Raw genomic sequence first — 22,800 nt, forward strand, 5'->3', positions numbered from 1 at the left:
CATTAGGCAAAATAGGGAAAGTCACTGACCAGCACTGCATGCGCCAATGTAACGAAATAGGTACCTTCTACCACGTATCGTGGGACTTCCCGGTTATCAAACTGTACTGGACAGCAGTAATGAAAACTATTACGGAGGTCAGCTCCTGCCCGGTCCCACTTGAACCCAAACGTTGTCTTCTGAATATATGGGAACCAAAAGACCTGAATCGGGCTAGGCAAACCTGGGCAACACTAGGCATGACGATAGCTAAACGAAATGTAGCTCGGAAATGGAGGGTGGTGCAGGCCCCAGTTCTCGAAGACTGGTGCAGAGATATGATTATGGTGGCAGAAAAATCTACGTACATCCACAGTGGGTGCCCCAAAAAATGGGAGAGGGTGTGGGGTAAATGGAAAACCTATAGAGGGAATATATGTACCCCCCAGCAATGGACCGTGAATCAGAAGAGGAGGTATAAAAATGTCACTTCGCAACTATAGCTATATTATTTTACACACAGTGTTGACCAGATGTGAGATCTTTATATGCTAATGTGTGAATATTGTAGACTGCCATTGTAAATGTTATGTCAAATGGATTAGACTCAATTACAGGTCTTATGTTCCTTAATAAAAAAATGTTTTAAATAAGAATAATAAGGAATCTAGTAAGTTGTGAGAATATAGTATCTCCCCGTATTGGCTATGAAAAGGCCTTTAAATTGCTTTTCCAGATGAGCTTAGTATCCACCATCAATCCCAAAGAGCAGTGATGGGATACCACCTACATTTTTACTTTATTTAAAAGAATCATGTACTAGCCAGTTTTTAATGAATATTAAAAACCACAATTGTAGTGTTCTTTAGATTAATTTTCACCCTATGTTCATAATTATGGGTGAGTAGTTTGTTAAGAGTCTTTCTAGACCCAGTGGTGTGTCTAAAGGCAGGTCAAGGCCATCGGCATAAGTTAGACCACTGATTGTTCCATTTCAGAATGACGGTGGATGACACGTTAGATTGTTTAAGTTCTGGTCTAGGTAGGACATATAAATCTATAATATCAGGGGTGCTTCTCCGTTCCCCTGATTTAGGCCGTTGTTTTATTGATTGTTGGTGATATGCTCAATCATTGTATACTTGCACCCAAACCCAGGTTCCTTGATAAAGTTGCCTTATCAAACTACGCATTCGCTCATTGATCTCCCCTACTCAGACCTTTTTTCCAGAGCTGCACTCAGTCCACAAGATCGACTACAGTTCTGTAATCAGCAATATAGCAGTAAAGTTTTCTTTTTTGTTTTCTGAGTAAGGCTAGAATAGCCAGTGATGTGATATTGTGCACCGTTCCACGCCCTGTTTTGAAAATCAGTTAGGCTAAATGTGAGAAGATGTCTTTCCTTATGGTTCATATCTCTTTGTTGACTTTTAATATAACACACACTCTTGTCTACAACCCGAGACCTTCGAAGATTCAGCAGGCCCACCTAAATTAGGTGTCAGTTTTCAAACACTTCCATATTATCCCTCCTCTATCTCTCCTACAGATTCCCTCACCCTCCGAGGCGCCAGTGTGCATTTGCCCCAATTGAACTCATCCTAGCCTCACAAGGCCTAATTTCCAGCTTAGCAACCCCAATCCTTCATGCCAGTGCAACATCTAGTTTGCATCTAGCTGTATGGAATGGGAAGTATGTGTAATACCGTGAAATAGGGAGGGCATGTCAGGTTCCTTAATTCCAAAGAGAGGCAGTCCAGGAGTGCTCAGATCTCACTAAATGCATCTCCTCTCTGCTCAAATGATAGAATGTCTCCATCTTTAAAATGTCCCACAGCCAATATGTCTATTTCCTCAGATCCAACAGTGCAGCCACCCTCCACCCCTTTTCCCCAGGTATACCAATGCTAAAGACTCAGGCTGCCTTCATACCAAAAGCTGTGACTTCCACTTTCCCCAAGCCATCACTCTCCCAGCATTCTTTGTTCCCCTCACCCTTCAAAAGAGGAGGAGAGGCATCATCGGTTGGACCCCATAATCTCTTTAAACATTTACAGTGATTGTAACAAGGATCAGCTTTCTGTGCGGTTCTCTAGGACAAAGAAAGGGAAGGTGGTGCAAAAAAGGACCTTGTGGAGGTAGATCTGTTAGGGGCTAGCTAAAAAGTAACACCCAGAAGGATTGCACACTCATTCTAGCAAGGTGAATGCTGCTACTACTGCGCTGTCGCAGTGTGGATATTTGCCAGACAGCTACGTGTGCATCCCTCCATACATTCAGAAGGCTCTACTTACTGCCAGGATAGCCAGGTCTGGTGGGACGGGTTCGTCATCAAATCTGTCCCTTGGGATTTCCCGGTCTGAGCGGTTCCACAGAACTCCCACATGGGAGGTACTGCTTATGTATGTATTCACAAGGTGAGGAGTCTGCAGTTAGAAGTCTCTATGAGAAGAACAAGTTACTTGTCTTCGGTAACTCCTTTTCTGGTAGAGACACTATCTAACTACAGATTCCTCACCGAGCCTTTCATCCTCTCCATTCTGTGGAATTGTCTCATTTAGTCCATTAAAAAGATCCCAAGTCTGTAATTCTTCACACTGACATATTTAGATTTCAATGGGTTTACGTCCGGTGGCGCTGACAGAGATTAGAAAGAAACTGATGTCAGCACACAGACATGGCGCTTATATCGGGGCCTGATGTCACATCCGGAATGGGATAGATATGACGTGGACCCGCATTATACCACCTTCAGACACGCAAGGAAATTGCTAACAAAAAGTTTTCAGGTACATTCTGACTGGGAATATTCACAGGGTGAGGAATCTGCTCTTAGATATAGTATCTCCCAGAAAAAGCTTTACCAAAGGTAAGTAACTTGTTTAGAACTTCTAAACTTACTACAAAGTGCAGTTTGTAAATAGGCCTCGTAACCTGGATCTATAGTGCTACAAAGTGTTACCGCTTTGTGGACCATTAATTGAACTTCTTTCTCTGAGGCCCTGCATTGCGTCAGCTCTCCACAGTTTCCACACTGCTGCGCCGATAGATCATTTCGTAAGAAGTGCACCTCTTGCACGTCATGGTACCTTTTCAGGTCCCCAAATTCTATGAGGCCCCACTTTCATACAGAACTCCCACCTTTGTCCCTTTCTTCACCCACGTCAGCGCTCCCTTCAATCTCCTTCATGTTCAGGGGGTCCATACGTGTAAGGGGAGGCTCCGGGGTATGCTGCACCTGTGTGTTCATTCTTTGTAGTCATCTCACCCAACACCGATAGACTCCCAAAAATGTATTATCTCATCCAGCCCTTACTTTGGGTCTCACCAATATCCTCAGTAGGGCTAATAGTGTCAAGTATTTTAGGTGTCCCTTTTGTATGGTGATATATCCTTTCTTACACCCACTTCAAAGTTTCCTTGAAAATACTTTGCAGATTCTTTTATTATGACTGTTTTTTAAAATAATCTTTTAGGCTTCTTCACATCTTTCCTCGACCTCGCTGTGTGTGTTTGACTTTTTGCAGTATGAGAACGTGCACGCACCCCTCATAATATACTACATGCATAGTTCTTGCCCTTATGCCATCTCAGTCTTATTACATTGCATTGCAAGGCCAAAGAAAGTCCAGAAATACCGCATGTCCTTTTCTGTGACAAATTCTACGAATGTGTTTCCGTCTCCGTGTCGAGGCTGTTGTGAGTTTCAGTCTGCGCCTCTGCGACCAGGTTTGGCGACCTTGCCCTGTGAACATAATAGCTCTCACGTTATGACTAGCGGATAATTCGAGCTTGTATTCGTTGCAGATGGAGGCCCGAACAGTAGCCGATCGTTTGCTGCTAATCTTTGGTAGAGTCAAACTCTCCCTGGCAGAGCTGCAGGATGCTGTGGGCCCGAGCACAGCCTCTGGCCACTCAGGAAGAGACCAGCTCATTAGACACCTCCTTGTAACGTTTTTGATGTTCTCTTCTGGTGGGGTCACGGTTGCCAAGGAGTGTATTATGCAAGTAAGTCATTTTATTCTTTTTAGCAGAGAAAGTTTTGTTGTGTGGTTTTCTGCATCAATGTATTCTCCACCAGAGACAATGATTTCAAGACCTCTAGTTTACTGTACTGATATCAAGTAAGGTGCAAGACAGTTTATTGGGGAGCAAGTGGGAGAGTGCAATGATCTCTGCATTTCAGGGGCCACTTTTGAAAGGTGTGCCCAGCGCCAACAAGGAAAATGCACCGCATTGTAGTAAATGCACTGCCCCCTGGGCAGCTGTGAACTCGTGCTGCCCTGGGGGCAGGGCATTCATGTGAAAAACAGTGCTCCTGCACTTTTAAGGGAGATTACAGATCCCCTTGCAGGCGGGCGCAGTAAGTGACTGCTCCTGCCTGCTAGGGGATGTCTGTGGAGTTCATGGAACCCCCTTTTCCCCCTCTTCTCGGGCCGCCCAAACCAGTCATTCACACTCTCCCCATTTTCCATGCAGGCTGCATTACAGCCTGCATGGAGAACAAGCCCAGCTTCCCATTCCCTGGTTGAGCATCCAACTGGGACGCTCAAAACCAATCACAACACTGTATTGCAGCGTTGTGATTAGTCAGTGGGGCCTTGGTGTTCTTCCCACCGAGAAGAGCAGGAGCAGAGACGCGGGACCCGGTGCAACGGTAAGTTTATTATTATTATTTTTTTATAATGTGTTATTTTTTTTTAAGTATGCATGAACCGCGACCCACCTGCCCCGCCACCCGCGAGCCATGGCAGCCACCACTGCTAACAGGCAAACTGGTTTATGGCTATTTAGAATTCAGTTCACCCCAAGTCCACGATTGCAAGGTACCTGGCTGAAAATAATCTTTCCAGACTGTATATGTCAGTACATGGATCCGGCTAATATGAGTATCCACGCCTGGAATGGGTAGTAACATATGGACCTGGATTTACTGGGTCCAAATCCACATATGGTGTCCCCATTCCTTGAGTAATCACAGCATTTACCACCAGATCTGAACAGGTGGTAATTTGAATTGGGTAGGGGGCAGGAGAAGGGTGTGGGTGGTAGTAGGCAGGGGTTGGCCTGGTCGTGAGGGGACAGCGGACACAGTGAGCCGGCAGAGGCTACCCTTCTGTGCTCCACTGCTCCCCGTGCTATGGAAAGGGGTCAGAGGAAGCCAAGGCAGAGGTTCGATTGCAGCCTGAGTCTCATGTGTTTGTACCACTGAATTTTCCAGGTGGTAAAATCATGTATGGTATTCCTGAACCTATGAAAAATGAGTGCATGAACCCGGTCTGGTTCTAATTCCTCCTGGGAATACCTCTCCACCCTACTTATAATCAAGGCTTTGGTGTGTATTATTTAGAAAAGCATGAGTTCACTCAAATCATCCGTGAAATAACCTTAATTAAAGGGATATCGCTGCCGGACATTTGATATGCTTCCCATGTAGTTTGCAAATTGTGATCAGAGCTTTAGCCTTGTTTAGCACTGTTATTTACCATCTACATTTGCACCACTTCTGGGTCGAGATGGTGGTGGGATGAACTGCACTGAGCTTGCAAGCAAGACTCACCCATTCTTATTTGGGGAGGGGTGTTCTCCTAAGAAAATATTGTTAAGAAATGTTCAATTGGTGTTTTTTGTAACACATTAACCCATATAAATTAGCTAACAAGCCATCGTGAGTGCACTATTACATAGTCATTGAAATTGCAAGTTTGAACCTGTCTACATTTACTTGCAATGCACAATGGAGTACAATGTTGTCAGTGTGATTTTCCATAAATATTAACATTCTAAAAATGCCCACCCACGTTGCATTTGAATATCAAGACTATTGATACAGTACTGGTTTTGCAAGTGCTGGGCGGACAATAAAGATTGTTTACTGCCGTCAGGAGTGCCGGTTGGTCCAGCAATGAAAACACTAGGGGGGCCTACCCTGGAACCCGGCTGGTGCTGCGGGAGGCCGCATTGCAAATGGAAGGTATGCCCACACTCTGAGGAGCAGAGATTGTACATATTAACCGCTCAGTGTTAGGCTCAATCCTGAGGCCTTCAGACTGTAGGACAAATAAGGAGGGTTTGCAGGATGGGCAAGTTGCTCCTGCCCTCTACAGATCATTAAAGGAACACTGTGTGCCCTCTGTTCCCCACTGGATATGAGTGGAGACTCGAGCTGATTGCACTGCAGGGGAAAGGAGAGACTCCATAAACACCTAACTGACCTGGCTGACAGCACAGAGACCGGATGAAGGTAGGGCTTAGAAACCCATTGGTGATCACACGGAGAAGTTAACACCGGAGGCAATTGAAGGGAGTCGGTGGACGGCCCCTGGTGTGTTGTAACTGGAGGAGCAGAACCTGGCCAGTATCGCTGGCCTTGGACTCTGAGGACTGCAGTTTAGGGGTCGTGGTTTCCAAATCTAGAGTGGTGATAAGGGAGGGCCCCCGGGTGCCGCTCTTTGCATCATGGTGAAGGATAAGACAGCTCTATCTGGACAATCCAATAAGATCCAAAACTACACTCAGGCCGTGCAGCCTGGTACCCCACCTGCCGATGGTCCACATCAAAACTCTACCTCATCCACCGGGGGCGCACCATGTCCGGCACTAACACTGTTGGATGTAATCACAGCTATTCATGGATCCCGCGCGGAGTTAGCTAATAAAATTGACTCTGTGGCTCTGGATGTAAATCTTCTCTGTGTGGATCCTCGAAAATTAGCGGATCACATTACAGTCATGGAGGACAATGTAGGGGCCTTGAAAACTGATATGAAGGGCCTGAAAGAAACTGTTTCCTCCCTAAAGAGACTTGCCATGTGCCGGGAGGAGCACACCGAAGATGCGGAAGGATGATTCCGGTGAAACAGCCTCTGCTTTTTGGGGATTCTAGGAGAGAGTGGAGGGACAATCAGCGGAGCTATTTCTGGAAGGCTGAATCACTGGCAACCTCCTTGTCTGGCGGCTTTCCAAATTTTTCACAATCGAACAAACCCACTGGATATTGGTGCCCCCACTCCGACCAGGCGTACCGCTATCTGCTATCATTGTGCACCTTTTCAATTTTAGGGACCAAGATGCCGTTTTGCAACATGTACAAGGCTCCCCTACATTCATGGTTGATTCTGAGATGTTTTAGAGTTTGGGGTACTAATCGCTGCTGTCTTCCTAAACATATCCGGTGTTTTTTACTATGGATGTCTGGTACACTAAAAAAGGATGTTCAACCTTGGTGGGAATGGGGGCGGCTTCACTTGATGTTAACTGGAGAGGACAGCTGATGTATTTAAGATTATGACATGGAATGTAAGAGGCCTGGCCTGCCTGGAGAAGCGTTGGCGAGTGTATGCTTACTTAAAACATTGTTGAGTGTCCATTGTTTTTTATAAGAAAAACATACATGGAGTGACTGTATCTCTAGTCTCTGGTAAACATGGAGGTGACAAATTACTCTGAGTATGCACAAGGGGTACTGATTTGGGAGGGCACGGGGACTCCCTTTCACCATAAGCTCATGTCTTCGACCCAGCAGGCCGCTATATAATCCTGCACGGTACATTGAATTGGTAGGTGCTGTGCTTGATAAATGTACGCATCCCTAATGTTGATTGCGCTACATATTATCGGGAAGTCATGGTGGCAGCAGCACCCTACGTAGCAGCAGATTACGACTACTAACTTTACGTCTGTACTCGGGCCGGAAATTCCGGCCCGGAGGCGGAGCTTCCGGTCCGGAGGTGGAGCTTCCGGCCCGGAGGCGGAGCTTCCGGCCCAGAGGTGGAGATTTTAAATATCCGCCACTGGCCGGAATCCCCACCTCCGGGCCGGAAGCTCCGCCTCCGGCCCGGAAGCCCCGCCTCCGGGCCGGAATTTCCGGGCCGGAATTTCCGGCCCGAGTGCGGACGTAAAGTTAGTAGTCTTAAATCCATTCTGTGAATAGCAAAAGTAGTACGTTTATTCTGTGAATCGCAAAAGTAGTAAGTTCATTCTGTGAATACCAGAAGTAGTAAGTGCATTCTGTCAATACCAAAATGGTACTAAGTTTAGGATTTTGTCTTAAGTTTGTTCTGTGAATCGGGCCCCTGCTCTTCATTAAATGCTCAGAACCTTGTGTTGACATCGGTTTTGTATGTCAAGTGCATGTGTAGTGTGTGTAGCACATGTGTAATAGAAGAACTCTTTGTGTGATGCAATCTGAAGTCTATGAGATTGTATTGAAGGCCCTTAACTTGGCATTGCACAAGATGGAGGATGAAGACAATGGTAGCTATTGCCTGCGTTTCTGTGGCTGGAGAGTAGCGATCCAGACACTGAAATGAAGAGGATGGAGACTTTAGGTAAAGGGATGCTGATTAGTTCTTGCTTTGCACTAGCACTGCCAATCGGTGGATGTAGGGGTGAGGGCTGGGACTGCAGTTTCTGTTGTGGATGGTGAGTTACCCCCATCCACAACAGTGCTACCTGCTGTGAGAAATATCACTTTAAACAGAGCGTGTTTGAAGAGCAGCCTGAGAAGGGCAATTGAAAGAGAATCACCCTAAATAGTTGTTTGACGTTTGAGACAGTAAATGAACATACTCTGTCTAGAAAATGTGTATAGAAGTCGGACCAAAACTACACTTCTTGATTTAATTTCCAAGTCCTTTAGGACCAAGAAAAGGAGTTCTCAGAAGAGCACGCCAAGACTACAGTACAGCCACTGCTTGTGTCTACCTAAAGGCTAGTCTGCCAGAGATGGGAGGGCATCAACTGAAGTCTGCACTTTCTGCTGGTGTAGCTGGTGGTATGCCTAGTGCTTAGAAGGCTGAGTTCTTTCTGAGAGCGAGAGGAGGAGTCTGGCCGGCCATGCATGAGTAGAGAATATCCAGGAGGAGAAGCCCAGCGTGTCTCTGGATGGAAGGACACCCAGAGAAAGCTGACTGCCTGAGAGCAAATCCAGTAACAAACCATGCTGCAGAGGTTCCCCCGGTCTCTTAAGGGAATCAAGAAAAACCTAAGAGAACGCACTGGCTCTATTGGGGCTACAACTGTCATGGTCATTGTGTCAGTCCAGTTGGGACTTCAACTGCTGTGGCATTTGCTTCAGCCTGGTCGGCCTGCAACAGCTTTTGTGAATGTATCAGCCTAGTGAGGGCTGCAACTGCCCTGGTGATCTCATTGACCCAGTTGGTGCCCCTACCTGCTTTGATGTTGGTCAACATAACAAGAAGAGCTGCATCCATCGCATCATCTGGATGGGCTGCAGCAGCCAGGCCCACACCTCCGTGGAAGTGCTTCGGCCTCCTCCATAGGTTCTGAGGACTGCCTCCAACTGCCACAGGCCTCCAAGTGTGGGGGGAGACGAAGCCGCCGGATCTGTGTAAGTTGAACAGTAGAGACTAATTTCCTACACACTTAACCATTAGGGGTATGAAACCCAAAATACTTAAATAGATTTGTCATTTGATTTTTGGGGCACCAGAATCTGCACCTGAGCCTGATTATAATTCTTCCATAATTCCTGAGATGGCAAACTCATCAAAGGTCATCCGCATTGGAGATAGAACAATGGGGGATCAGTTGGCGTAGCATCACAAGTAAGAATCGTGAACAGGACAACTGCTAGATTGGATTTTGTATTGTTTTGGACTTCTGTGAGATTAAAACGTTATTTATTTTTCCTAAGAAGGCAAGCACGGGGCTGAACATTGAATGTATTGTTCTGTTGGTTGACTGTTGAGTTCTGAGCTCGTGAACACCGTTTTTGCCTTTTTCTAAGAGGTAGTCCAATTTTTCCTATTTTTTGTTGTTTTAGCCTACTTGCAGTTTGTGGTGGAAGCAGGTTTGAAACCCATGGGTGATCCAGAAAGCTATACATTCCTGAAAAGTAGACAAAATTCTGAAATCAGAGGTCGTTTATGTATATTCCTCAAGGTTTTCCCATAGAATCTAATTGTTGAAATAAAATAATGAAAGTGAGTGGGAAAATTTAGCCATTGGTGACAATGTTTTCATCTGTAATTTTCTGTTTACAAATGTAATATACCTTTACTTCCGGTATATCCTTTAGGTTGCAGGGATATATAGGGTGTGTATGCACTCCAAAACACATGATACCCAGTAGTAACAACTGAGTTATCTACAACAGTGTGGTATCAGTTCCTAAAGAGAAAGAAGAAAACAACAACCTATTATGGTTGTGAATCAGTGTGTTAGTCTCCAAAAGTGGTTTGAGTATGCTTGCTGTGGAGGTAAAACTCCTATCTGTTCTTGTGCCCTCATACGCCCTTGCGAGTGTTAAGCATCATCATAGGGCTATGCTCCTCGTGGGGGTGGCACTGCAGACCCTCACGGGCCCCACAAGAGGGCTCTTTGATGGAGATCTTTTAGGAGTTGCCGCATTTGTGCATGTGTGGGCCAAGTGGATAAGTGGAAGTGAGTTAAAATTACCTATCGTTATCCAAGCGAACCTAATGAGGGGTCCTTTAGGTAAATTAAAATATAACGGGTTTTGGAGACTTTCCTTAAACAAATAAAGGGAGGGGCTAGTGTATTCCCGCTGCTCTCAACCCATGAAAAAATGTTTGTGATATTCAAGAGTGTGTGGTTGTCGCCATGTTTCGCGCAACCAGTGGGTCCCTAATGGATCCCTATGCGCTTCATTAGGACCTAGAAAATGTAGAATGCTATAAGGAGTCAAGGCAAGACACCCTATACTCCCCCCAAAAAACCTTTAGTCAGGTCAGGGAACGGGAACGTCTAGGCGCCCGAGAAACGTTTTGTTCGTATTCTCAATACCTAAACCAGAAATGGAGACAAAAAAAAGAAAGGGAAAAAAGGGGGGAGGGGGGAGGAGACACAAAGAAAGAATAATTGGTACACTTCTTAATAAGAACTCCATACCAAAATTAGCCATGTGTGTCAAGGTGCATATTAAAAGGTTCTGTGATTGACGTGACAATTAAATTGCTACTGTGATGCAATCACTATTCACTTAGTCAGAGTGGTAAACATAAACCAGAGACACAAAAAGTCCTAAGGCTCGTAGTAAACACTATCAGTTGTGCATGTACAGGGTGTCACTGAGCATAAGAAAGTTAGCAAGTGAGATACGATCATAGTTAGAATACAGCATGGGTATATTTTACAGAAGAGTGCAGGAGTCTTCTTTCTCTTTAGGAACTGATGGCACACTGTTGTAGATTACCTCTTTAGGAGCATGGGTACAGGACCTTCTTTTCTTAACCGCTCCTAGTCCCCCCCTTCTTTTTGCATAGTGTTGATAACAACTGAGTTATAGCTTATAATGATTTTTCATTATGTTCCGACCATACAACAATTCATATGGTAACATATAATGAATGAAAAATGGGTGACAAGGAAACCTGTGATATGTACACGACATACTGAATTGTGGAATAGTGGTTATTTGTGCATATCTAACTTTGGGGTTACCCATACTGTCATGTGATTTAGAGGGCATTTTTCCAAATGTCTTCTTTCGTGCACACTTACTTACATTTGGAAGCCAAACATGCAGAGGAATCCAATTAGTAATACAAATGTTCTACTATTCTGCGTTACCACACATCTCTGGATAAAAGCAGCAGTGCACCTGTGTGGCTGTGTCTAGCGCCCGTGACACAGAACGCCCCAAATCGCAACCTGGGGACATCACATTTCCCACTGCTAAATCAATCCTTCTTTTTAAATATGGGTAACTGCGGATTTTGGGCTCAAGCTCAGCCGCCATCCAGGGAAACATACCAAACCCAGAAATGTCTGAAAACCAGACACCCCAGGAAGTACAGGGTGGTGTGACTTGTGTGGATCCCAAGATGATTTTTACCCTTAAGACCTTAAAAACCTCAAACTTTGGCTAAATCCGCTTATCTAATTTTCTTCACATATATGTGTGAAAGAAAGTTCTAGAACCAGTGGGGATCGACTCAATTTTTACCACCCAGTGTTCCACACTTCTTCCTATAAAAATGGTACTCAACTTGCATGGCTGGGCCTTGTGCCAACAACACAAAACACTCCAAAAGGCAACATGGAGACTTAAAAAAATTAGAGAAAAGAAATGGCCTGGTTTAGAGTACTGGGTAAGTGGGGATTTTGGGCCTGACTTGCCTGCCCGCCACCTAGGGAAACCTACCAAACAGGGCATTTCTGAAAACTAGACACTTTGACTAAAAACTGGCATTTTCCTCACATTTCTCTGAGGGAAAGTTCCAGAATCTGCAAGGATCCACACATTTTCTACCTCCCACAGTGCCCACATTTCTTCCGATAAAAACGCAATTTCACTTGTGATATACCCTGAACCACCACATGGACAAATCAATGTTTTCCACTCAAAACCGACCATTGTTTTGCTATGTGGGTAGCTATGGATGTTGGGCCTGAGCTCAGCTGCCACCCAGAGAAACCTAACTAGATTTATTTACCCAAAACCACTTGCAAACCTGACACTTTGACTAAAGATATATTTTTCTCACATTTCTGTGAGGGAAAGTACTGGAATCCATGGGAATCCACAAATGTCCTATCACTCAGCATTCCCACACGTCTCCCAATAAAAACATTACTCCACTTGTGTGGGTGGGCCTAGCACTCGCAACAGGAAATTCCTCAAAACGCAAGATGGAGAGATCAAAATTTTCCCCCGAAAACGAAATATTTTAGGTCTGGTTTGACAGTGCAGCTTTGTAATATAATGAAGGTGAATTTGTAGAGTGCTGATGTCATCAATCAATTAGCAGCGTAACAGGCAGTAAAGGTATCACGCCAAATAATTGGTTATCCGGCAGCTCAGCACTCGCGCTAACCACGCGTATCGAGCCATTACCAGGATCCAGTCCGTGGTTTCACAGCAGCAGTAGCAGAGCAGAGCAGCCGAGAACGACGAGGAAGACCTCCCGCTCCGCTTCTGTTCCCGCTCCCGGAACGCTTCTGCTATGCCTGGTGTCTGATGCTTGTGCCTAACGGTCCCGATTACCGGTCCCGGTTACCGGTTTCGCTCCTGCGTACTCCTGCTTCATTCCACCGCGTTAGCCCCTTGCCCTCATTAGCGGTCGGTGGGGGGCTGTGGGCTGCCTGTGAGCCGGTGGCTGCGAACCGGTGGATAGAGGCGGGAGAGGCGGTAGAGGCGCCTGCAGCGTACCGCTAGACCCGTGCTCCACAGGCGGGTGGGCGGTTGAGCAGCGTCAGGCGGAGGGGAGCGGAAAAAAAACTAGCGGTGGAGGCGGGAGGCTGGCAGACAGGGTGTGAGGACGTGAGGACAGTGTGGATAACGGTCTGTGGACCGCAAACCCAAACTCATTCTCAACGTGAATCCGAGCCAGATTAAGCTGAGCAGACTTCTGAGAGCCCTCAGGGACTGCCACTGGCTCCGGCACCAGCACAGCACAAGAGCAGAGGAGGCTGAGCTGTGCATCTGTGCAGAGGTGAACAGAGGTGAGCGGCGAAAGTGATGAAAGCCTAGCTTAAGACCGGCACCCACTATACAGCATACAGAAACCAGTAAATATAAGGAATGTGCGGTGAGAAGGAGAGATAAAGAGGGGGCGAACGGTGAGAGCCTGAGTTAAAAAAAAAAAAAAAAAAGGGAAGCTGAGCTGAGGAGAGGAGAGCGGTGATTCCCATTAATCGTGCTTTGTACCCTGCTTCCAAACATCCCGCCTTCCTCAGCACCGGTCACTGTACACCCAAATCTCAATTGCCAACAACCTTTAGCCAGCAACACCCAGCTAAGGATCTTAATACTAAACACCCTTTGACTAAAGAAAAAGAAGCGAGAAGCAAAGAATCACTGCCAGTGGCTGTATAAAACTGCACAAGACGTACGGTTTTTCTTATGCCACACAATGAGGTCTGGTCATCAGCGTGGGACATTGCCACGACCCCAATTAAAACAGCGACGAAAGAATGAGGAGAGTTTAGACATTGGGGATGATCTGCTGCTCGGTCAGTGCAGCCCTAAAGGAGACACACCTCAAGACCCAGCCAACCCAGCAGTATCTTCAAATTCTCCTGTAGACGTTCAACACTCTCGAGTCCGTGACAGCCAACCATCTATCACAGGTTTCTTTAAGCAGCAAAAATCTGCAAACCAGACTAACGATAATGGAACATCGTCAGCATCCATTTGTGCTAAGGGGGATCAAACACCTGAGACTAACACAGTGTTTTTGCACTGCTTAGGCCCTGGCTCAGGGCATATGTTGGTTGATGCCCTACTTCCCCCAGAGTCAGAGGCAATGAAAGACAGTAGTGATTTTCAATCAGTAAGCAACAACACTGGGATCTGTCTGTCTACAGCCACTGTGAAAATCTCAACAATAACCTCACAACCTAGTCGCCAGATTCTTGTAAAAGCTCAAGTTCATGCTTCCATGGCTTCTACGTCTTCCACTGTAATATCCGATGGGCGTAAAGACACAATTATGCTAATATCACAAGGTCGTAGTCAAAGCGAGACTAACTCCGTGATCAATATATCCTCTGGTCCGGACCAAAACTCAAGTGACGAGGTCTTTATGTCCTCCTTCACTATACCTAAGACAGAAACTACCAGGGGCTGCCAAACCTTGATCCCAGAGGCATCCTCCAGCCCAAATGGCAGTAAAAAGTTATTTAATATGGACTTATCAAGTTTAATTTTGGAAACTAGTATCATTAATAAAGACAACAAGTCAACTCTGGTCCCAGGCAAAGTCATAGTTGAGAATGCGCTCATTTTAAATGATCAAAGTAAACCCGCGCAAGCAGACTCTTTGATTAATCCGCTTAGTTCAGCCGACCTATCATTATTAGCCAAATACGATGAAAACTTTCGGGATAGAACCTGTGCCTCAGAAAATAAACAAAATAGCCCTGATTGTGGAATATGGGGCAGTTTACTTAACACAATGGATAATATTACCAACGCTCTTAATTTTCATTCGGAGAAACTGAATATTCAAGTGGATTTATTAAACCTATTGACCCTCCACGTAGCTGGAATAGATGCTAAACTTCTTCACCTATCAAACCTGGTAGCCAAAGCACAATCAGACAAAGAAGACCAATTGTTAACATATACCTGTGCGCAATTAATCGATAAAATCTCAGACCTACCGACCATTGTGAGATCCATGGTGCAAGAGGTAAAGGTGATGTCAGACTGAATTGTACAAAACAAAACACTCTTGACCGATCGTAACCATGGTTCCCCTTTGGTTACAAAAGCCTCAAGTACGAAACCCGCAGATGAAACTTGGAACTCACAGGCAGAAAAATTGTGATAAGAAGAAATTCAATAACAAAAAATAAACATAGCTCTAATAAAAGTAAATCTCAGCAACAAAATATAGTTCCATCAAAAAGAAATGTTGCAGCCAGGAAAATCCAATCCCTGAATGATGAGACCAAATCAAATATGTCTCAGAAATCCCAAGACGTGATTGAAGGAAATGAATCCATGGATCAAACATCAGTAGACGAAGTTAAAGCCCTACAAATTACCTCAAACCAGACACCAGTTCCTAATATAAACACAGACGGTTTAACCAAAAGGGCAAGAAAAAGACTAAGGAAAGCTCACAATAAATCAAAAAACTTTAAAAAATCCACAATTAACGTTGTGCCAAATGAGCTCAATACGAAAGAAATGTATCCAATCTTTAGACCTTTGGAATCCTGCAGGAGCAAAACTACAGCTGACCCAACTGGTCAGGCCCCAATACAACCACCTTCCGAAGTGTTCCACAACAGCATATGGTCTCAAATTTCTGGCAACATCCAATTCACAAGTGAGTGGACAAGACCTGGCTCATAGAGGAATTGTGAAGAGCAAAATACTGTTATACGGAAAACTACTAGTATTGTCACCTTTCCAGAAAATAGTGCAACTAACATCAAGCATACAGTATCCTCCGAACAAATTATAGTGGATGATACTGTGCCCGGTAAAGGGGACATTCCAGACTTGCGGCTGACGTCGGCGAAAAATGGAAAAAATGGTAATATAAAAAAAGAGAAATTAAAGGCTAAAGAATTCTCAGATACAGCTATGAAACTAGCATTTTGTCCACAGTATACCACAAGAGGTCCATATGATATTCTGAATCGTGGTAATTTTCTGAAACTGCTGAACGCAATTCCTGAATTCAAAGATTTAACATCAGATGACTTAGATTCAGTTGAGTTCAAGCAAGATCATAATAATCCCAACAAAGAGATAACTCTTACAACCTGGCATTGAGAAGACATAATTAGCAACATCTTAGCGAATAAAACTCAATTTGAGAAATGGGGCATTAAAATATGGAAAATCAGCGAAAATCAGTATCCTACCCTGCAGATCCAGACGCTAACATCAAATAGTCCAGCTTTAAGGGATCCTGCTACTAAGACAAAATTAGGAGGACATTTGAGGTTTTTGAAAGGAGCCTCAGGGCCATCGACAAAACTAGATCTGTCATCTGGGATTAAGATTACGAGCTGTAAATCAGGCACTCGTGTATGTGAAGAGCTAAAGAAAGATACAGCTCTCATTGATGACTGGAGTATACTCCCTAAAATACTGACAAAAGGGAGTGCTGTCATGCACGAATGATGCCAAATGATCTCCAATAAAGTCTTAATCAATCAATCATTGTATTTATAAAGCGCACTACTTACCCGTGAGGGTCTCAAGGCGCTGAGGGGAGGGGTGCTGCTACTGCTCGAAGAGCCGACTCTTCTGAAGGTGAGCAGGTCTTGGGTCTGCCGTAGGTGGGTGGGAAGGGTGTTCCAGGTCTTGGCGGCGAGGAAGGAGAAGGATCTGCCGCCGGTGGTCGTTCGTTGGATGCGGGGGACAGCGGCGAGGGCGAGGCTGGCGGACCGGAGCTGGCGGGTGGGGGTGTAGAAGCTGAGTAGGCCTTTGAGGTAGGCTGGTCCGGTGTTGTGGAAGGCTTTGTGCATGGGTGAGTAGCTTGAAGGTGATCCTCTGTTCGACGGGGAGCCAGTGTAGGTCTCTCAAGTGGGGGGTGATGTGGCTGCGGCGAGGGACGTTGAGGATCAGTTGAGCGGAGGCGTTTTGGATGCGTTGCAGTCGTCGCAGGTGTTTGGCCGGGATACCTGCGTGGAGTGCGTTGCCGTAGTCCAGCCTGCTGCTGACGAGGGCCTGGGTCACAGTTCTTCTTGTTTCGGTGGGGATCCCCTTGTAGATCCTGCGGAGCATGCGGAGGGTGTTGTAGCAGGAGGAGGAGACGGCGTTGACCTGCTTTGACATGGAGAGGGAGGAGTCGAGGATGATTCCCAGGTTGCGTGCGTGGTCGGTGGGTGTCGGTGCTGTTCCTAGCGTGGTTGGCCACCAGGAGTCGTCCCAGGCTGAGGGGGTGGATCCGAGGATGAGGACCTCCGTCTTGTCCGAGTTCAGTTTCAGTCGGCTGCTCCTCATCCATACGGCGACGGCCTTCATTCCCTCATGGAGGTTGGTTTTGGCGGTGTGCGGGTCCTTGTTGAGGGAGAGGATCAGCTGGGTGTCGTCGGCATAGGAGAGGATGTTGAGATCGTGTTGGTGGGCGACGTGGGCGAGGGGGGCCATGTAGACGTTGAACGCCGCAGATGATGTTGGTGGCTTCGGAGCGGAAGGGGGGGATGCGGATGCTCTGGGTTCTCCCGGAGAGGAAGGATGTGGTCCAGACCAGGGCCTTCTCTTGGATTCCGGCATCTTGGAGGCGTGTTTTTAGTGTGCGGTGGCAGACCGTGTTGAAAGCGGCTGACAGGTCCAGGAGGATGAGGGCTGATGTTTCGCCGTTGTCTAGTTGAATCCTGATGTCGTCTGTGGCGGCGATGAGGGCTGTCTCGGTGCTGTGGTTTCTTCGGAATCCGGACTGGGATGGGTCTAGGATGTTGTTGTCCTTAAAACCCTTTAATATTTGTTTATGGAACACAAATGGTCTGAAAACACCAATAGAGGATCCCGACACAGTAAGCTTCCTCAGGGATTTCGACGTTTTAATGCTCCACGAAACATGGAACATGGAAAAGGAACCCCTTATTGGCTATTATGAGTATTTGAACGTTGCTCTCCGTAAGGCTGCCTTTGGTCGTGCAAGTGGAGGTCTATCCATCTACGTTTCCTTAAGTCTGGATGTCAAATATTTTGAGATTGACTTTCAATTGGCATGGATTTTGTGTATCAAATTAGCTTTTAAACAACCTATAATACTCCTAAACGTTTACTTAAGTCCAAAAAACTCTGATAAAGTTTCTCAATTCACTACCTTATGGGAAATAGTAAAAGTGCTGTATCACGACCACCTAGACGCAATGATAATCATCTTAGGAGACTTTAATACGCATTTCCTTAATCGAAACTGCGCCAACAAACCTACGAAAGCGCTGTCACAGATGTGTGGTTCTCAGCTCAAAAAATGTAACCTCGTGTTATTACAGGACGATGGTCAAATACCCACATATAAAAAAACAGGCAATTTCTCAGTCATTGATTACTCCATCATCCCAGCGAGGCTGACATACTCGCTTCACAAATATCAAGTTATACCGAGGATAGAAAGTGATCACAATCCACAATTAATTTCTTTGGCACTATCACTGGATCATCTACCGGAAGCTAGATCAATGAAAATTGTACCAACATACTTTAACCTTAAAAGGCTAGTATGGAATCCGAGAAATCAAAAGGAAATATTGGATTTTCTATGCCTCTTAATCACCAAAGTTCTGGAGGAGAAAAGAGAAGGGAAGTCAATGGTTGATATTTGGCCTTGTCTGTGTACTTCACTTTTGGATCATTTTCCCCCATCCATAACATCAAAAGGCTCAGTCATGACAACAAAAAATTCAGGATGATATACTAATCGGCTGCTTCGCCTTAAAAGAGAGCTTAATAGAGCTATTAGGGTGACTTTCAGAAAACCGAATGGAGCACTAAAAACTTTGGAAATTCATAAATTAAGAAAGTGCAGAAAACAATATAAGAACGAAATATGGAAAGCCAAACAATCCTATTATGAGGGATTATGGACCAATCTACATTTCTCATGTAAAACTCAAAAACCAAAATTATTCTGGGGCATAATTAACAATCTTGAAAATGGTAGCAAAAGAGGGAACAGCTCTAATATCAAAGAATCTTGTTGGGCAACTTTTATTTATAATCTTTACGCTGCACCCTCGGACCCACAGTCTGATATCAATATTGCTTGCCAGAATATAAACATATCAAGCAGAGAAGAAGGCAGAAAATACGGTTCTGACCACCATATTGTTCAAGCAAAGCTACAAGATGAGGAGTTGGGGCCTGGGGAGCAAGTCCCGCACACTTCCCAAGCTGGGCCAGAAGTAAAGGAGTCATGGCCTGTTGAGCAAGTTAAAAAGGCAATGAGCAGGATCAGATCGAATGGAGCGCCCGGCCCCAACGGGATTCCAAATTCAATTTTTAAAGTAAATCTCAAGCATTGGCCAGAGATTTTAACGATTTTATTTAATGATGTTATTAAATCTGGATCAGTTCCTGAGTCATTGCAAGGAAGTATAATTCAGCTGATATATAAAAGTGGTCCACAGGACAATCCTGCAAACTACAGACTAATCGCACTAACTGATGTGGAGGCACAAATCTTTGCGAGCTGCCTCCTTGAAGACCTGGAAGTTTGGGCCACAAGAAAAAATCTAATTCCAGCTTTCCAGACCGGTTGTAGAAGAGGCGAATCAACCAGCACAAACTTGATTTTATTGACTTTATTAGGCGAAAGGGCAAAATATAGAAAACAAAAGTTATATATCTGTTTTGTTGATCTTAAAGCCGCCTTTGATTCTGTTCCTCGAAACCTACTTTGGGCTAAACTTTTAGACTGGGGCATCCTAAAACAATTGCTTGATATGATTAAATTGTTATATACCAACACATGGGTTCAGATCAAAGTCGGAGATGGCAGAAGTACAACCCGTCGACTTGAAACTAAGACTGGTCTGAAACAAGGTTGTGTTCTGGCTCCATGCCTTTTTAATCTTTTTATGGCGACCTTCCTATATATTTTAAAGAAGTTAATGCTCACTCACCTTCCCTATTAGGCAAAGACATTAAATATTTACAATACGCCGATGACACGATATTATTGAGTCATTCCGTCATAGGCCTAAGAAGATTAGTTGATTCTTTTAATCATTATATCATCCTTAACGTTTTGAAAATCAATACCAAAAAGACAAAATAATGATTATAGGTGGAACAAAAACAGATAAGAAAGAATGGAACATTAATGGTTTACATATCGAAATGGTAACATTTTACATATACCTAGGAATAACATTTGACGATAATATGTCTTTTAGACAGCACTTTATTAACCTCAAAGCAAAGGCAACAGCTTTGTCATTTGCATTTAGAAAGTTGAGGGACAAGTTGTCATGTCCAAATCACGAACATCTTTTGAAGGTCATGAAAGCAAAGCTGATTCCATCTTTGGCTTACGGCTCAATGATTTTTCGTGGTAAAGACACAAACATTCTTGATGACATACAAAAAATAAAAGTCTACAAATCAGTTTTTAGGATCCCCAGGTATATAGGACATGCTAATATAAGATTAGAACTTGGTCTGAAAAGGCAATCTCTGGAACGGCAATCTGCCTTTTTAAAAAGGCTATATTCGTTATATCGCTCAGAACAAGGTACCCTTGCAAATCAGTGCTGGCAGGTGATAGCGAGGTATGAGCACGCTAGTAGCTGGAGAGCCTTTTTAAGTGAGAGTTTACATAATTTTGAGTGCCCAACCTACGAAGATGAAGTTAGGAGCAAAGCTGTTTTTAAACAAACAATAAATCGATCAACCACTCTACTATCAAGTCTTCTAGATAAAGATGAGCTCAGAATAAAGTATCATTCCTGGTCAGTTACCAACTCATTTATTAAATTAGAACCTCAATTATACTTGTTGACCCACTTAAAATCATTCTTAAAGAGCAAATTTATGCTATTGCGGTTTGGGAGATATCCTACTAAGGACGGAATACCTACATGGGAAAAAAAATGGCCCACTAAACTTTGTAGGTTATGTGGCTCCTATGACGAAACTTTAATACATATTGTAACTACATGCCCCCAACTGCTAGAAGAGCGGAAGACCCTTTTAAGACCTATTATTAATGAATTAGGGGTGAGAACTTGTCGAAACGCCATTATTACATGTCTTACTGGGACTATGCCCCGCATGATCTCTCGATTTGTAAAGTTTATTTTTATTGCCGAAAAAAAACTATTAACCAAAACAGATATCGATTGTTAATACAGTAACATTCGTTATTGACTTGAATGCAACAATGAAATGAAAATGAAAAATCTGCTTTTAAATTCTACTTTTAAAAGTTTTGTATATATCTTTACATCAAAGTTACTAAAGGTTTGAAACTGTTACAGGATTGGTTAATCAAATTTAAGACTAAAGATAAAGCGTTTAAAAAAATGTTTTAATGATAGTGTTTGGCTATTGTCCTCTAGCCATTAGCACAAATTCACTTTATTCACTGCTGCTCTCTATTGCTGCTAAAGTTTTCAGTGTAATGCTGTAATCATATTTTATGGGCGAAAATGTTTTAACCTATTGTGTTTTTTTTTTCCGATTGTAACGATTTTTATTAATCAACAAATAAAGTAATTACATACCGTGAGGGTATCCAGGCGCTGAGAAGGTGGGAGTGCAGTGAGACTTGTCCTGAATACAGGCAGTCGCGATGGTCCGGCAAGTAGACTAATTGAGCTTTCACCATACTTTAAGTCATCAATTTAAAAAAGAGTTAGGAATACCACAGAGTGGTTTTTGTTCCTCCCACTTGTTGCTCGACAGGAGTACCTGTTTTGATTGGGCTGAAGTTGAGTGACTCTACAGAAAAAGTGCTTACTCTCTAAGAGCTGAAATCACTTTGGGAAGTCAGTTCATGAAGTTGACAGAGGTCTTTATCTAGTCTACCTATTATGTTATAACCAAGCTCGGCCTTTAGGTTAAATACATGCCACTGCAATGCTCTGTCTCCTAGATAATTTTGGTGTTTGTACTTTTCTGGAAGTAGCACAGTTGGGAGGAGTGCAGTCAGGAGGAATATGTTACTGTATTGAAGTCCTGCAATCTCGTTCTATTTCCTTTCCATCATCAACTTTAGATATCTCTAACATGGCAGTCAATGAGTATTTTTTTTTCCTAATTCTAAGTTTTAAGATGTATGTACTGGACGTACTTTTTAAGCTCCTTGGCCCCCAAATGTTAATTTGATTATTTTAATTTATTGTTTAGTTTTAACAAATGACATTACTGATACTATGTTTAATTCACATCAAATATAATATTTTACATATTTAATTAAACTAATTTACTTTTTTAATATACTGTCATTTTAAATTACCTTCCGTGTACTATAAAAAGCCCATACTGTCCCTTAAGCTACCCATCCCTGAATCCTCAAAACTCCCTACTACCCATTAACGCTACCATTCTGTGAACTCTGTAAACCCTTACTACTGCTTAATGGTACCCTTCCCTGAACTCTAAAAATAATTCTTACTACAATTTAATGATACCATTCCATGAACCCTAAAACTCCTTACTGTCAGTTGATGCTACTCTTTCTTGCATCCCAAAACCCCTTACTAGCCCTTAATGCTAATGTGGGTTAATTGAAACCTTAACAATATATAAATTCAGATGGCATGAGACCATAATTGCGAAATCCTGATGCCATTTAAAGTCTCAACACCACTAGATAATGCTGCTTTTCGATCCTTTCTTGGCCTCTGTGAATGCTATGCTCATTTTGTTATGCTTTAGTGCTCCAGCCATTTATGATTTTACTCAAGAAAGGA

General features: G+C 43.9%; 1 protein-coding gene across 2 annotated transcripts in view; it reads left to right on the top strand.

Annotated features, from left to right (window-relative positions):
• Positions 1-22,800, top strand: part of FANCC (FA complementation group C) — a 1,034,531-nt gene that overhangs the window by 975,626 nt on the left and 36,105 nt on the right. For both annotated transcript variants that reach the window (XM_085632903.1, XM_085632904.1), the window contains exon 14: positions 3,787-3,987. In XM_085632903.1, coding sequence (XP_085489029.1) covers positions 3,787-3,987 — 201 coding nt within the window. The remainder of the gene's footprint in view (positions 1-3,786; positions 3,988-22,800) is intronic.

This window comes from Triturus cristatus, chromosome 2_1, assembly GCF_964204655.1.
Source record: "Triturus cristatus chromosome 2_1, aTriCri1.1, whole genome shotgun sequence".
NCBI classification, from domain to species: Eukaryota; Metazoa; Chordata; class Amphibia; order Caudata; family Salamandridae; genus Triturus; species Triturus cristatus.